Genomic DNA, 16,808 nt, shown 5'->3' on the forward strand with positions numbered 1-16,808 from the left:
TAAAATGTGAGCAAAATCCCCTGTTTTGTCATCACTTTAAACATTAAGCTAGAGAATCATTCAAATATTATCTCTAAAGTGATGTGTGTGAAGTAGCAACGTTATTTTGTTGTTCTGACGGTCAGCTGCAGACGTGAATGAATGGCGCAAGAAAGTAGTTCCTCGTATAAAAGGATTTTAAGACTCTGCGTAGGGCTGAGCAATTTGGCCTTAAATCAAAATCTCGATTGACTGAACATTTTAAGTCAATTTCGATAAATGAATGATTATTTTATTTAATTATTTAACAAGTTATGTACATTAAATATGCTTATATTACAAGTGACATTTGTGAATGAAGCGTGCATTACTTGATTTTAAAATAATTGAAGGAATCACACACTGTGCTTTCTATGATTATTTATTAAACATCAATGTTGGACAACTGAAATTAAAACACACATTGCCTTAAACTAAGTCACGTTAAAATGAATGAAAATAACGTGACGTTAAAATAAATAACTTGCACTTTTGGAAACAAAATAAATAATTTTCAATGTTAAGTGTTTAATATTAAAAGTAGAAAATAAGCAGTTTCTCTTCTAAATAAATAATAAAAAAAAAACTCATGCATACCCTGTAAACAATATTTAACAGTGAATTTCTTGAGTCTTCTGTAAACAAACATTTTAATCTAAATAATAATTTTATCGCAATGAAAAATTTGCCGTCTCTGGCGCAGCTTCCAACTATCATCAATGTAGTACAACTTGCGGCGTGTAGTTACATTTTTTGAGAGGTACATGGGTATGTGCATGAAGTCTGCGCCAGACTATACCCGTGCGTTCGATGTAGAAGTATAAAGTAGTCTTAACACAACAGGGCCACGTGACTCGACACACCGTAGGTAAAGTAATTGAATAAATCGATCTAGAAAAATCAGATTGATTATAGTTTCTGAATGTTGATTACATTTACTTTTCGATAAATTGCCCAGCCCTAACTCTAACCTAACTTTGATTTTCTTTTTATATACAAGATTACGCCTTCAAACTGTTGTATAAATGCCATATCACACTCGTAGCAGTGTGATATGGCTGTATATCATCACTGGTGGGACACTAAAGCCTGGTTTATACTTCTGCGTCAAGTGACCGGCGTAACCTTTACTTTAGCATTTACTTCTGCGCGCTGTCTCTGTTGGTCTGCATTAACACTTCCGAAACGCTAGTTGGCAGTGAGGTGTAAATGTTCCTTTGTATCGAGTTTCTTCGCTGTTGTTTTGCTTTTCCTGAACACTTCCGGGATGTACAAGTGGCTCAAACTCGCTCATTTTGAGGCAGGAACTGGCGGACGTGCAACAACTTTAACTATAAGGTAAACATAAAACAAAACTTTCCATCCGGAGCTCCTTCACGGAACTCCACACTTGTAAACAATCGCTCCATCAGGCTCGCACCATTGACGCGGCTCTCGGTCCCGCCCAGACTCATCAGCGCTACTAAGCCGACCAATCACAGAGCTTACTCTACCCGTCGTTGCGACGTGTAGTTACATTTTTTAAAAGGTGCACGTCAGCGACGCCAACGGCCACGGCGAAGGGCTATGCGTCAGCGCCGTAGCATACGCTGGTGTTTGACGCAGAAGTATAAATCAGCCTTAAGGCACTCAGCCTGCGGCCTCAAGCCAACGAACGCCTCCCACCAGTGCCGAAATACAGCCATATTGCACTGCTACTCATGTGGTATAGTTGATATATATTTTTATACTATAATAAATATAAATTTAAAATAGAAAATTCTCTTATATTATTTTTTTTTCAGCAGTAGCGCGTGTTGATGAAATGTATCCCTTTTTGCAAAAATAATGTACATTGTAATGTACATTACACTCCCATTGTTCTGTCATTTACTATTTTACTATTTAATACTGTATATTCATGTGAAAAGATGATGTGCATAGGGACTCATGAATTGTTATTTTTTTATTTATTATCTCTTATCTTTTTATTCTTCCATTCATGATACACAAACTTAAATTACAGTTCTTTAAAAATGATTCACGCAATGAAAACTTGTTCTTCTTTCATATATAATGTCAAATATTCTATATTATGCAGTGCTTTTCTCCTCCAATGTTTTAGTGTGCTTTTCCTTGACGTGACACTTTAAATATGAATTATTATTGTTTAATTCACACATCTTGTTGTTCAATTCATTATTTATCCCCCTACCAAATAGTAGTGTCCTCAGCGGTATAAGATCAGAGCTGAACTTGCAAAGCAGAATAGAGGCAGACTTTAGCCACTGCTTTATTTGATTTGCAAACTAAATAGTGCTCACTAAAGCAATAACCGAGTGGATGGAAGGATCTTGCTGCGATTAGTCACCCTGGAGTGAGTGCTAATGAGAGGCTCTGGTGCGGGTGACACACGCAGAGCCGCTGACAGTATCGGGGTTTGATTAATTGACCTGGGGTGGGTGTTAATGAGGGAAAGGAACAGGCCGTGTGGAGTTCAGCAGCTCTCCTGACGCAGCATTCTAACTACAGGGACAGCAAACACACACACACTCTCACACATACACACCAGCCACTGTGACAGTCTGGGCTGTGACAACTGCCGGGTCCTTTTGCTTCAGCTGCTTGGTTCAGTGAGCAACTTTGCTGTGTTTGTTCCCCTGGCTGTTACTTCTCCCTTAACTAAAGGGGTCATATGATGAAAGAGGATTTTCTTTGTGCTAAAGCTGTCTGGTGGATCGTGTTGACATTAGGGGTTTGCGATATTATTACATGTATATATATATAGCCGAATTCAAATTTATTAGCCCTCTAGTAAATTTTCTTTTTTCTTTTTCTTTCTCAAATATTTCCCAAATGATGTTTAAGGGAGCAAGGAATTTTTCACAGTATGTCCTATAATGTTTTTTTCTTCTGGAGAAAGTCTTGTTTGTTTTATTTCAGCTAGAATGAAAGCAGTTTTATTTTTTTTTGACCATTTTAAAGTCAATATTATTAGCCCTCTTAAGCAACATGTTTGTCTACAGATGAAATCATCATACCCTAACTTGCCTAAATAATCTACAGTGTTTCACCAAGTTAAATTTAGGACTCTAATAGACATATTAGGACCATTATACATGAAATTTAGGGATATGTTTTGAAATATCCCAGTTAGAAAAGGTTTTCACTTACCCAATCAAAAAATTATAACATTCATTCATTTTCTTGTCGGCTTAGTCCCTTTATTAATCTGGGGTCACCACAGCGGAATGAACCGCCAACTTATCCAGCAAGTTTTTACGCAGCGGATGCCCTTCCAGCTGCAACCCATTTCTGGCAAACATCCACACATACATTCACACACAAACACTCATACACTACGGACAATTTAGCCTACCCAATTCACCTGTACCGCATGTCTTTGGACTGTGGGGGAAACCGGAGCACCCAGAGGAAACCCACGCGAAGGCAGGGAGAACATGCAAACTCCACACAGAAACGCCAACTGAGCCGAGGTTCGAACCAGCGACCCAACGACATTCTTGCTGTGAGGCGACAGCACTACCTACTGCGCCACTGCCTCGCCAAAACTATAACAAATAAATACATTTAATAATACAATAACAATAATATAGTTAGATTTTTTTAAATTAATTTTTCAATTATATCCATTCACAAACCCTATTACCCTTACCAAGAGTAGAACAAAACATGGCTGTCAATTACTTCAGTCTACAATATTAATAATAATAATACTATAAAAGTCAGGTCAGTATCCTCAGCAGTAAACAAACATTTATGCAAATGTTACTGTAAGGAAAGTAATCAAATGCTATTTTTAAATAAAAAGTTAAGTTTTATCATGATGGATTGTTGGTGATTGTATGGGTGTTAATAGCTAGATTGTGTATACATTGCCAAAAGAAAAATTAAGACCTGTTAAAAAAAAAGATTAAAGACCTACAACACAACATTTCAGTAGATTCAAGACTTTAAGGCCTAAAATTTTGCATTTATCCCTCTTAAGCAATATTTTTTTGATTGTCTACAGAACAAACAACTGTTACACAATGATTTGCCTAATTACCCTAAGTTGCCTAATTAACCTAGTTAAGCCTTTAAACGTCACGTTAAGCTGAATACTGGCTTCTTGAAAAATATCTAGTAAAATATTATTTACTGTCATCATGGCAAAGATAAAATAAATCAGTTATTAGAAATGAGTTATTATGTTTAGAAATGTGTTGATTTAAAAATCTTCTTTCTGTTAAACAGAAATTGGAGAATAATATATACATGGTGGTAATATTTCAGGAAGGCTAATAATTCTGACTACAACTTAATGTCCCATAATGCAACCATAAATAAGTAGAAAAAAAAACTTGAGAATCACGAAATAATACGAAACATGTTAATTAACAGATATTTTTACAGTGTTATATCACAAAAAAATAGCAAAAACTATTCTTTAAACCTTTCAACTATTTATTAACATTCCATTTATATTATAGTTATTAAACTAATTATATGCATTTCAAACCTCACAGCAATTTGTAACTTTTTTATTTAGTGTCTAATTCGTATGAATTCGTTTGAGCTGGTTTGTACAATTTAGTATGATTTTCTTATCACCCAATGATGGTTGGGTTTAGGGGCGGGGTTAGGTGCAGTGCCTCCTTTTTCGCACATTTTCATACGACTGAACTGCCACTAACCTGACACAACGTAAAATACTTATGTTTCCTTGTGAGATCAGGCTGGCATTTTATATTAGGAAATTTATATTAATGCTAATTATATGAAAATATTGATATAAAATACAAACACATAAATACAAATGTTAACAAATTAAAATTAAACACTAAAATAACACTAAGTATAGCTGCACAATATTGGAATAATTTGACAATGTGAATTTAGTTTTTCTGTGACATATACTGTCATATAAATTAAATTTGACCAGAAGACTTGAATAGCTCATTCATTCATTCAATTTCCTGTCGGCTTAGTCCCTTTATTAATCCGGGGTCGTCACAGCAGAATGAATCGCCAACTTATCCAGCAAGTTTTTACACAGTGGATGCCCTTCCAGGTGCAACCCATCTCTGGGAAACATCCACACACACACATTCACACACAAACACTCATACACTACGGAAAATTTAGCCTACCCAATTCACCTGTACCGCATGTCTTTGGACTGTGGGGGAAACTGGAGCACCCGGAGGAAACCCACGCGAACGCAGGGAGAACATGCAAACTCTACACAGAAACGCCAACTGAGCCGAGGTTCAACCAGCGACCTTCTTGCTGTGAGGCGACAGCACTACCTACTGCACCACTGCTTCGCCGATAAATTCAACAGAGCAAATTTAAAAGTTGAATAAACCATGCTTTATGCTTTTCTGGGGAGTCTAACAGTGTTCAGGCACAGAAACTAAAATAATCTAATGTAAAATTACAGTCTTTGTCATATAAATCATTTAATGTTTTTTTTTTCTCATGGCAATTCGTAACTTTTTGATTTAGTGGCTAATTCATAAGAATTTGTACAATCTATTTCGTATAATTAAGTACGATTTGCTCATCCCCCAATGACAGTTGGGTTTAGGGGTGGGGTTAGGTGCCACGCCTCCTTTTTAAATCGTACAATTTCATACGACTGAACTCGTACGAATTAGCCACTAAACTGGCAAAAGGTAAAATACTTACATTTTCTCGTGAGATCAGGCTGGATATACACATGGCAATATCGATGCTGAAGTTATATATTGTCCAGGCCTAACTCTAATCCACATAGCTTTAGCTTAAATTCTTGGAGAGGGAGTTTTACAGAAAAAAAACAGCATTTGTCCAGCGCATGGTTATACCTGCACTGGCATCCACACATGACCACTTGGTTTGGCACAGCATAGCTCTGGCTAATGCACCGAGGAATTAGTCTTAACTCAGTAATGAAAACACACCCACGCATCCCATTCATCTTTGGGGGTGATCTAGAGAAAAAGCAGGACGCGTCTTGTGCCTCCCACGTCCGTCTAAAGCCAGTGCAGATGTATGCTAATGGACTCCCTGCTCTTCCAGCACAGCATTGGCGCGGCCCACTCATCCTTCAGACCCGCTCCTCTCTCTTAATGAGGAACCAGAGGCACTGAACAAAAACGCCGGACCATTATCTCATTGTTTTGGGACCACATGCAGATTTAAAAATAGGACGAAATATGAAAATTCCAACACTGAGCATTTTGGGGTTGATAAGTAGGGCTGTACAATTAATCGTTTCAGCATCGATATCACAATGTGTGCGTTCAAAATAGTCAAATCGCAAGATATGCAATGTTGAGTTGGGATTATAGTTGACCAGAAACCACAGGCAGCAAAATCCCTCTCTTCCCTTGTGAAGCCATTCCAAAGTAACTGAAACTGAAATTCCACTAGGCTTGGCTCCAAAACAGAGCACATTTCTATTGACCACTATAATTACGATGACCAACTTTACAGCAGAAAAAAAGCTGTTTACAGCCTAGTACACAAAACTATTTTGGTTAATATATTACACTTCATTACAACTGTGAGGGGGTGATTTTTTTATAACTCATAATTCTGCATAATTAAGGGTGTGGCCACTTGAGTGACAGCTTGGTCTAGCGGTTCGCTGTCATGTCACCTCAGTTGAATACAGCAGATTAGCTGCAAAACTTCATATTTTTTTATGTGGCTTTACAAAATTTTCTTTTGAAATTACTTCTTACAATTTTTAGGTAATATTGCATGCTGTGTAGTTTGTACTTAAGTGTGCTCACAAACCACAAGTGGCATCCATTTCCCAGGTGAGTGAAATTCTAAAATACCACATCTATAAATGTATTTGTTTTATTTAGGATCATTTATCATTTATATTTTTTCTTTAGACCTGTAAAGCACTCCAGAATCTGACAGATTTATTATCTGTAGGCTATAGAACAGTCATCTGAAACGTCATACAATGTTATGCCAGGATTTTATCAATAGCCTTGCATTTACTAACACACCATGAAAAACACCATAAGAACAACAGTGTTTCCCCTACCATTATAATAGAAGGGCACCCCGCTCTCCCAACGACCCCCCCCCCCCCCCCCCCTTAAAGTCAACTTAATTTAATTTTTTATAGAGCCAGATCATAACTTTTAATTAGCTAAATAGCAGTATGTAATATCTTGTTTACACAATGGCATGAGGAGCTCCAAACTGCGACCATTTTGGTCGCACATACGCCCGAAATTTAATCTATGCGACCTCATAATATATTTGGGAGCATTTGTGCGACTGCATATAATGGTTGTAGTGCGATCTGTTTAGGTTTTTTCTAAAAATGTGCTGAATCGCTCTTCCTTGCTGCTATATTGATTCATATTAGCTGTCAATCACTCAAGGCTTTACGCTGTCATATAACAGAGCTTTTGAGACTGTGGAAAATGCAAACGGTTGTAGTTTGAGGAAGACGCGATGAAAAGCACACAGGCTTGCAAACCCACCCAAAGTTACAAATAACGGCGCTGATAAAAGTGATCATAGTAAATGCTGATCCGAAAGCCAAGATCAACAAGTCATCACAGAATTAGTTATAGTTGTTTCTGATTTTTGTTAGTCATAATTGTTGTTTTCAAATACAAATAATCCATTATTATACAATTTGCAGTGGTGGTCATTCATTTTTGGTTGGTGCTCCTACATTTTTGAAATGCTACCAAGTAAAAGCCCAGTACAAGCTTTTCAGCTCTGTTGCACACTCTAACTCTGCCCAAATTAAATTCAACGAAGATTACGTAAAATGTTCTGTCAAATATGTAGACAGCATAAACAGGCAGTTGTGAGAGGAAACCAGACACTGCCATTTACAGAGTCTCCTTGCTAGTCCAACCGAAAGAACAAAAGTGACAAACACATGACCCGAGCGCACTTCCGCACAACAATAGCTACATTTCTTAAATGGTGCCAGTCAGGGTCGGCTGTGCCGGATCATTCGCATGCAGAAGTATAAATCAGCCTTAAATCATGACTGAATGTTCAGTTTTGGGTGAACAATTCCTTTAAATATGAAAACTTTTATCATTGATTCCCCTTTACACGCCAACAGTGCTTCATTTTAAGCACCAAGCAATGCAGAAATATGATTTCCTGCAGTCAGATATGGTTTACACAAGGATGAGATTCATCTGTTTTCACCTCTGTGTGTTTTAATCCATTTATCCAAATAGGCTTATATGCTACCATCAGTATTGCGCCGCTTTGATAAGTGTCAACTCGAAAGCACACAGCAATCCCTTTATGTTTCTTATTGAAGGTTGTGAACTGATGGTGCAACGCCATTTCCTGCACTGTGGCAACTTCACAGCGATAAAATCCTTGCATTTTACTCTCCTCTGGCCTAGAGTCGAGAGGCAGGACAAAAATCACATGCGAGGAGATTGCAAAAGTTGTGAACTGAGAAATCAAACGTTGCTTGATTTCTGACATTCCCATACTAGACACGGTTTGATGCAGCATTTTCAGAAGGACTCAATAATGATAGATGATGCAATGCCAACTAGATTTTATCCAGTAGTTGCAACACAAGTGTGTGTGTGTGCAGGGGGTGAGAAAACGGCTTATTACTTGTACTTTAAGATCTATAAGAATCTATAAAGTAGACCTCAGAGAATTTATGTGTTTTTTTGTCCTGTTACTGACATTCTGTTGCACACAGGAAACTTCTGTCACAAAAGCATATTCCTTGCATGTGTAAACATACTTGGCAATAAAGCTCTTTATGATTCTCAACATTATAAAACGAAAATGGCATATATGGTTTCTTAAAACTGTGGGTCAATAAATCTGTTGGAAATTAATACTTATTCAGCAAGGAGACACTAAATAAATCAAAAGAGGAATGACTCGGATTGCTATAAAAATCAATTTTAAATAAAAGCTGATCTTTTCAATGTTAAATCTATCAAAACATTATAGAGAATTAGAACAATTTAAGTAATGACGCTGAAAATTTTGATTATTGATATATTAAATCAGAAGTATTATTAAATTATATAAAATATGTATTTTAAATTACGAAATTTTCAAACGATTACTGTACAAGTAAGGGTTGTCTTCCAAAATCCTACTTAACCAAACTTTTGAATGTGTATAGTTAAAAAATTAAATAAAATAATGCCTCTCCAAAAGGGCTGCACGATACTGCTTGTGATTCAATTTGCAATATTTTTGTTGAGTATTTCCATATAGCGATATTTCTGGGGATCTATTTACCTAGATACATTTTTTCTAGGGATGTAACAATATCAAAATTTCATGATACGGTAATACCTCGGTATGAATGGCACGGTACGGTATTTATTGAATCATTTAAAGGAAAAACAAAACTATTGAAGAGACTCAAAAAAAAGTGCTAGAATGTTCAGGTTACCTCAACACTGAACAGATCAATGACATACAAATTATCTATCTGTAAACATTCAAAGAGGAACTTAAATTATTCAATTTTAATAACAAAAAAAACACCTCTCGAAAGGACAAGCCATGAGTGAGATAGAGGTCTCTTGGTGGTACAAGTCAATGTCTCCATCAATCTGAGCAGTGTGCTGTGTTCTGCTGTCCCCTTGACTAAAAGAATCCCCATCATGTTAGTTGTATTCCCCGACTTGTATTTCAGCACAGTCTGGCAGTGCCTGCATACCCTTTTTTCTTTCACCTTTTCTTCTTTCTTGTTTCTTTTCAGAGAGAAACTAAAATGCTTCCACACATCTGATTTAAAGCCCGCTTTAGGTTCGACCATTTTTAGCTCTTTTTCTTTGCCGCTACTACAGCACCCTCCATTTCTGCATTACTGGATCTATAGCGACAACAGACCGCAAAGGATGATGGCCACGCCTGGGCTCATGAAAATTGTAGTTTCAGCTACCTCCCATTCACTCCATTCACCTGACCAAACTTTTCACCAAAAGACCTATGATTTTATTGAGGCACAACCACGGTAATATTGAAAGAAATTGCTATATGTTACATTGAGCTGTGATTCTAGTTGATCAGCACAACAGTTGAGAATACATGAGATTTGTGGAATCATTGCAAACTGTCAATAACAGAGTGCAATTTTAGCATTTGCATATGTTTTAAAGGCATTTCAAGAGAGTACATGTAATTATTCTTTCTTGCAATGTGTTTATTATTTTTTCAGAAGATATATAAAGCAGAAAAAATTAATTTTTCCAATTGTGTGCAGCCCTACTATGATTAGTATTTATCAGTAATTATTTTTAACTGTCTGCTCACTTTTAGGCCGATTAAACAATTGCAAAACAGCACCTACTAGATATTAAGACCTTTTCTGATGTCGGCGCAATAGCCTAGTGGTTAGCGCGCCGACATATGGTGCAATAGCACGTCAGGGCGTTGCGAGTTCGAATCCCGGCTCGACGACATTTCCCTACCCTCTCTCTCTCTCTCTCTCTCTCTCTCTCCCACTTTGTTTCCTGTCTCAATACTGTCCAATCTAATAAAGGCAAAAAGGCCAAAAAAAAAGACCCTATCTGATTAGTCAAATGTGCATAAACAACCTATCCATGCAAAACACACATGCGTGCCACATAAAACAAATGTAATATATGTGATTTGGATATTGCATATATTTAATTTGCCTTCACTCATTTATCAGACACTTTTATTCAAAGCAACATTCAAATATTATCACTATAAGAATGTTCTGCTATATATTGCAGCCCTACCTTCCAGGCAATCTGAAATCTACTTAATTTTAGTGTTATTTGGCAACATTATGTTCTGATGGATGCATCTGCCCCACTATTGGCTAACAGCCAACATTTACTGTGAAATAGACAATATAGAAAAACTGCTACCGGATGAAACATGACTATCAACTTACAGCATTTACCATCATATTTCCTTTAGCGGTCCTCTGGCTTAATTAGTCTCTGCAATTAAACTGACTCACAGCCCACTGTGACAGGAATACATAACACTGAGTGTGCTGTCAATGCAAGTACTCAAAGCCCTGGTAAATAGACCACGAGTCGACATTTATGGACATAATTTTTATCTAAAAATACATCATATCAAAAGATGAGACTTATGCTTTATTCTAATTGGGTTCCAATAATAATACTAATAAGCCAGATTAACAAAGATAAATAAAAAAATGCATGTAAAAACACCTTGGGCCATAAGAGGTTATTATAATGACACAAACTTCACACTTCAAAATGAAGAAGCTTAACAGACACAACGAATGTTTAGCTACAAACTTAAAATAAGTCAGAACCAAAATAGACCACTAAGTTAACAATTAACTAAAGCCTGTACATGTCAACACAGGCTGAGCAAACAAACCTAAAACTTTACAACAGCAAATTACTTGAACATTAACAGCCAGAACATGAACTCTTCTCACAATCCCTGATCAGTCAAATCCCATGCAAAAGAGCAGCTGACATGCAAAACTCCTAAAACATGACTCACTGTATCTCTGCAGCCATGTTGCGCTATCAAAGTTTACAAGCCCATTACGTTGCTCAAAACTTTGGAGAAAAAGATAAAACTATTAATACCTGCGGTGTGTGTTTCGCTTTCTTTTTCCATTGGCGTTTCTGCATCCGAGTAGTCTTTAAACTGAACTTCTCTCACGGTAACAGGCCAGATTTTACCAGCGATCGCGTCTCTGAACGACTGAATATAATCCATGATAACGAGAAAGTATAAACATCTAAAATGACTTAAAACAATATGGTAACTATAACTTATGTGCACAGATGAGACCTCTGACACACGCGAGCAGAATCAGGAACTGACAGCTGCCCGCTACTAAACTTTTCGCCGTTTGTTGTTACGCTACACGCAAGCAACGTGACGCGACGCTACCAAAACGCGCCCTTCTCTACGCTGCAAGTGATGGAATGCTGACGTCAACGAAGACTATGATTGGTCGATTAGCCGCGACGTCATGTTTGCGTCGCGTTTACAGGAACGCGTAGCGAAATACTTGAGGGGAAATTTTGTAAAATTACACGTATCTATTTAAACATTTTAACTTCTAAGTTTACGACTATTTATGTTTATTAGCAGGAATTATGGTAATTACGCTTGAATAAAAACCGCCTAAACAGCAATCACAAAGCAAAACTTCCAAAGTACTAATTGCAACATAATACAGCTGACCAGGTTCAATTTAATATCATAAACAAATTACTCTTGAAGTAAGCTGAAGAAACCCTTACAAAAATTATCTATGGTTTTATTAAATGTATTTTAAAGGCCTTTTTATGGAATATTGATGAACAGTTTTCATAAAGATATGCTAACTATGGTAAGGCTAGTGTAGGTCAGTTGTGGTTACCATTGTTTATCTACAAAAGCCATATTTTGGCGTTTTTTTCCTTCATGTTTTCACCAGAAAAAAATAAAACATTGTATATGTAAATGGAAAAATTATTTGATAGACTTTAAAAACCTTCAGAATATTACCAAGTTTGTTTACAAAAGTTTAAACAATTTGATGATGGCTATATTCATTAAATAATGTATTTACAATGTGTTTGGTTTTAAGTATATAAAATTCTTTTGTGGATAAATATTATTAATATAAATATTAATAATATAAATATATAGAAATGTTTTCTCCATGAGGGAGCTTAGGCATATATTACATTATTGAGTGATATAATGGCTTCAAAGCTCTCTATTTATTTTCACACTTTTCAAATAGGCTATACTGGTTCATGACCCATTATCAACACAATTAGCCTAAAATATCTCCATCAAAGATGATCGTATACCATGTTACATAACTTTGAAGTTTGTGCTGACTAAGTTGGTGGTTCATTCTGCTGTGGCGACCCCGGATTAATAAAGGGACTAAGCCGACAAGAAAATGAAAGAATGAATGAAGGCCTATTTTTCATAGAATATTATGAATAGTTCACCTAAGGATATGTTAACAGTAAGGCTAGTGTAGGTCATTTGTGGTTACCATTATTTAACTACAAAAGCCATATTTTGGCGTTTCCCCCCATGTTTCATCAGAAAAAAAAATGTAAATGGGAAAATTATGTATTTTATAGACTTTAAAAACCTTCAAAATATAGATGAATAAGTTTGTTAACAAAAGTTTGTAAAAATTACCTACATGGAGTTTAATATACAATATGATGATGATGACTATACTTATTAATATATTTACAATGTGTTTACTGTTTGTTTTAGCTATATAAAATGCTTTGTGAATAAATTAATGCTTTTTCCATGAGGGAACTATAGGCCTATATACGCTATTGAATGAAATTGATGGCTTAGCGCTCTATTTATTAATCACAGTTTTCAAATAAGCTATGACACTGGTTCATGACCCAGAAATTATCAACACATTAAGCATAAAACATCTGTCACAGATGATCGTAGCATGTTACATGATTATTTACCACGCCTCAGGCAGATTTTGATCTGTGATTACTCAAAACACACCAGCACATACTGCTATCACATGACCGTGTCGTGTCAAAATAACAGTAAACCTTGAATTCAGAGGAGGTAAATTAAGCAAACATGCTGTAATTATGCAGAGAGTCTCAATTATATTTCAGCTTGATGAAAACAGCTTGCAGGGAAGGCGATCAGTAGATCTCCACCTCCCCAACCACATCTATACAGCTCTGATGATATGAGAGCCACCACTAATTGCAAAGATTGTTCAGTGTCTTTTTAATTCATCAAGTTAATTACATCCCAAGGGGTGACAAATGAAATGTGCCTCTCAGGCCAAATTTACACACGTCCCAAAATCCCCCAAAAGCCATGAGAGAAACTCCCTCTGCTGGTCTGCCATAAAAACTGCACACGGATAGATTTTGGTGCCTTGTTCAGTCCAGCTGAGTTTGCAACAAAGATGGCTTGCATAAAAGCAACTGCTGATAAAAGACTTCATGAAAGCCCATTGTTGTGGAAACAGCTAAATCTGTTATCAACGGAGTAACACAGAAGCCCGACATCCGGCCAAAATAGTGTTTAGAGGAAAAAATGAGAACAATAAAGTCGTATCTGATGGATGAAACTTTCTGCTCATACTGACCAGGCATTTTATCATTCCTTGTATTGGTCATATTAGTGCAGAAACTGGGGCGTAATTCACACTATTATAATATTAGTATGGTGTTATAGTGTCATTTATATTCTATTGTAGTTTGTATACAAATTTTACACAATTTTTAATAGTTTAGTAACCATTATTAGTAGGCCTAAGTATTTATTTATTAATTAATTTACTTTGTTAGCTACGCATGAATGTATGCATTAATTTGAAAAAATATCTTAATATATTTTTTTGGTTTAAATACAGTTGTATTCAGAATTATTAAACTCCCTTTAATTTTTAAATATTTCACAAATAAATTTTAACAGAGCAAGGACATTTTCACAGTATGTCTGAGAATATTTTTTTTTTCTCTGGAGAAAGTCTTATTTGTTTTATTTCAGCTAGAATTTTAAAATAAAATATTAATAAAAAATATTATTTAAAAAATGCCTTTAAGCATTTTTTTTCGATAATTAAACAAACCGTTGTTATAATAACTTGCCTAATTATCATATACTGCCTATTTAACCTATTTAACCTAGTAAAGTCTTTAAATGTCACTTTAAGCTGTATAGAAGTGTCATCATGTCAAAGATGAAATAAATCAGTCATTAGAAATGAGTTATTAAAACTATTATGTTTAGAAATGTATTGAAAAAATAATTCTGATTGCAGTTTGTATTTAATTAAATATTTAATTGCAAAATAAAACAATAAAATGGACAAATGTTGCCTTAATAAGCTGAAAAAACATGTAAATTTTTACTTTTCTGTTTTGTTCAGCTAATTAAACAAAACCACTATGCATCACATTTTAACACTATGCAAAAAATCTACTGAAAACATGATTCTTATTTACTTAAATATCAAATAATATAACATTGCAGCTGGAAGGGCATCCACTGCGTAAAACAAATGCTGGATACGTTGGCGGTTCATTCCGCTATGGCAACCCTGGATTAATAAGGGGACTAAGCCAAAAAGAAAATGAATAAATGAATAGCAATTAATAGTATTCTGTGCTTTTGTTGTTATCCTTTTATGGAATTTATCAGTTTTAAGTGAACCATTGACATTTTTTATTTTTGTATAGTATTTTTTTTAAAATTTTTACTTTTTATAAGTACTTTTATTCAGATTTGTTTTAAAACATTTGCACTACTTCACGGTAAAAAAATTATGACAAAAAAGCCAAGACATCAAATATTTATTATGTTGCTTTATTTTATTTGAATAAGTTAATCCAGTTTCCACACTTTTTTACATTTATACCAAGTTTAATATGATATTTTGTAGTCAGCTTGATTGATGAAATTGACTAGAAAAGTTAATTTGATTCAACTGAAAAATATAAGGCAGCAAGATTTTTTTAAGTGTTCAACACTAAGTTTTACGTTTAAGTGAAATGTTTAATAATGCACTCACTATATTTTTACTGTTTTAAAAATGATTAGACTAAAAACAAAAACAATAATGACAACAACAACAACAATACACTATTACATCAAATAGGGGAATTTCAACCATGAAAATAATCAGTGGGTAAGCTGAATGTTAACTATTTTTTTCTGTGCAAGATCTATCATACATTTCACCACCATTTTAAAAAAGACAGAATTTACTGACCGGATAATTATAAAAAAATATAAAACATTATTACATGATTAGAAACAAAATTATCTGTTTGTTCCTCATAGAAAGTTGCTGAAAGTTGTTCAGAACCCTTGGATTCAAGTCATAGACTTGTCAAGACTACTTGTAATGTAAAAATGTAAAATGACATTTCATTTAAATTACACAAAAAATACTGTTTAAGGTGTTTCTGCAGGTAAACTGTATACAGCATAAAATAAAGACCTCTTGTTTTGCTGTCATGGCATGCCAATTCAAAACCAGCATATAATTCATTATTTCTTAAAAACCAAAATCTCGAGGGCATTCCAAATTTTTGTGTGCTGAACACAAATTACATTCACATTAATAATACATAGCTTTTAATAATACAAAACATACATTTTTGTACATTTGATGCTGAAAAACTGAAGCATTGAAATGTAAACATTATTACATATTTTTAGCTACAAAACATAAAATATTTATTGATTTTTTTTATGAATAGTTCTTGTCTAAATGCACTTTGATTCATCATTTTTAGATGTCTTAACCATGATTAAACATAACTTCACACACTCACTTTCCTTCAGTTTAGTTCCTGATTTATCAGGCATCGCCACAGTGGAATGAACCGCCAATTACTCCAGCATAGGTTTCACGTGGCAGATGACCTTCAGTCACAACCTAGCACTGAGAGTGCACTAACTTGTGAACCCCCCAGTGCTGGATGACACCCATATGCTTTCACATTGACATTCTTACACTATATTGACAAATTTGGTTTTATCCAATTCAACTATACTTGTGAGGGAATCAAGAGTACCTAAAGGTTAAACATAACCTGTTTACAGTATAATGTCATAGATAAAAAAAGAATTAATATAGCACAATATTAAAAATATTAAGACACTAAAAGGAGTTTCCGAGTCAATTATTTCACTCCTACCTTTACTTAACTAATTCGTTAAAAGTTGTGTACAGTTTAAAGATAAACATAACAAGTGCATTTATGAAAATAACCAACAAAAGTAGTCAAAATGACTGATGTGATCCTCTATACTATGGATTCCAAAGATTTATTTTAAAGTGCACTAATAAA

At 35.0% G+C, this 16,808-nt stretch overlaps 1 protein-coding gene and 1 long non-coding RNA gene across 10 annotated transcripts in view; both read right to left on the reverse strand.

Moving 5' to 3' along the window:
• oxr1a (oxidation resistance 1a) overlaps window positions 1–16,808 on the reverse strand; it is a 310,698-nt gene that overhangs the window by 128,537 nt on the left and 165,353 nt on the right. For 2 of the 9 annotated variants that reach the window (XM_087286151.1, NM_001442354.1), the window contains 1 exon segment: window positions 11,580–11,834. In XM_087286151.1, the coding sequence (XP_087142277.1) occupies window positions 11,580–11,712 (133 nt within the window). In that variant the 5' untranslated portion in view covers window positions 11,713–11,834. 9 annotated transcript variants of the gene reach the window in all.
• Window positions 1,800–7,738, reverse strand: LOC147840406 (uncharacterized). Its single transcript, XR_015512024.1, has 3 exons — window positions 5,533–7,738; window positions 4,588–5,384; window positions 1,800–4,024 (listed from the first exon to the last, which is right to left on the reverse strand). It is a non-coding gene; the product is annotated as an uncharacterized LOC147840406 (long non-coding RNA).

Source organism: Danio rerio, chromosome 16 (genome assembly GCF_052040795.2).
Source record: "Danio rerio strain M-AB ecotype USA chromosome 16, GRCz13ab, whole genome shotgun sequence".
Taxonomy (NCBI): domain Eukaryota; kingdom Metazoa; phylum Chordata; class Actinopteri; order Cypriniformes; family Danionidae; genus Danio; species Danio rerio.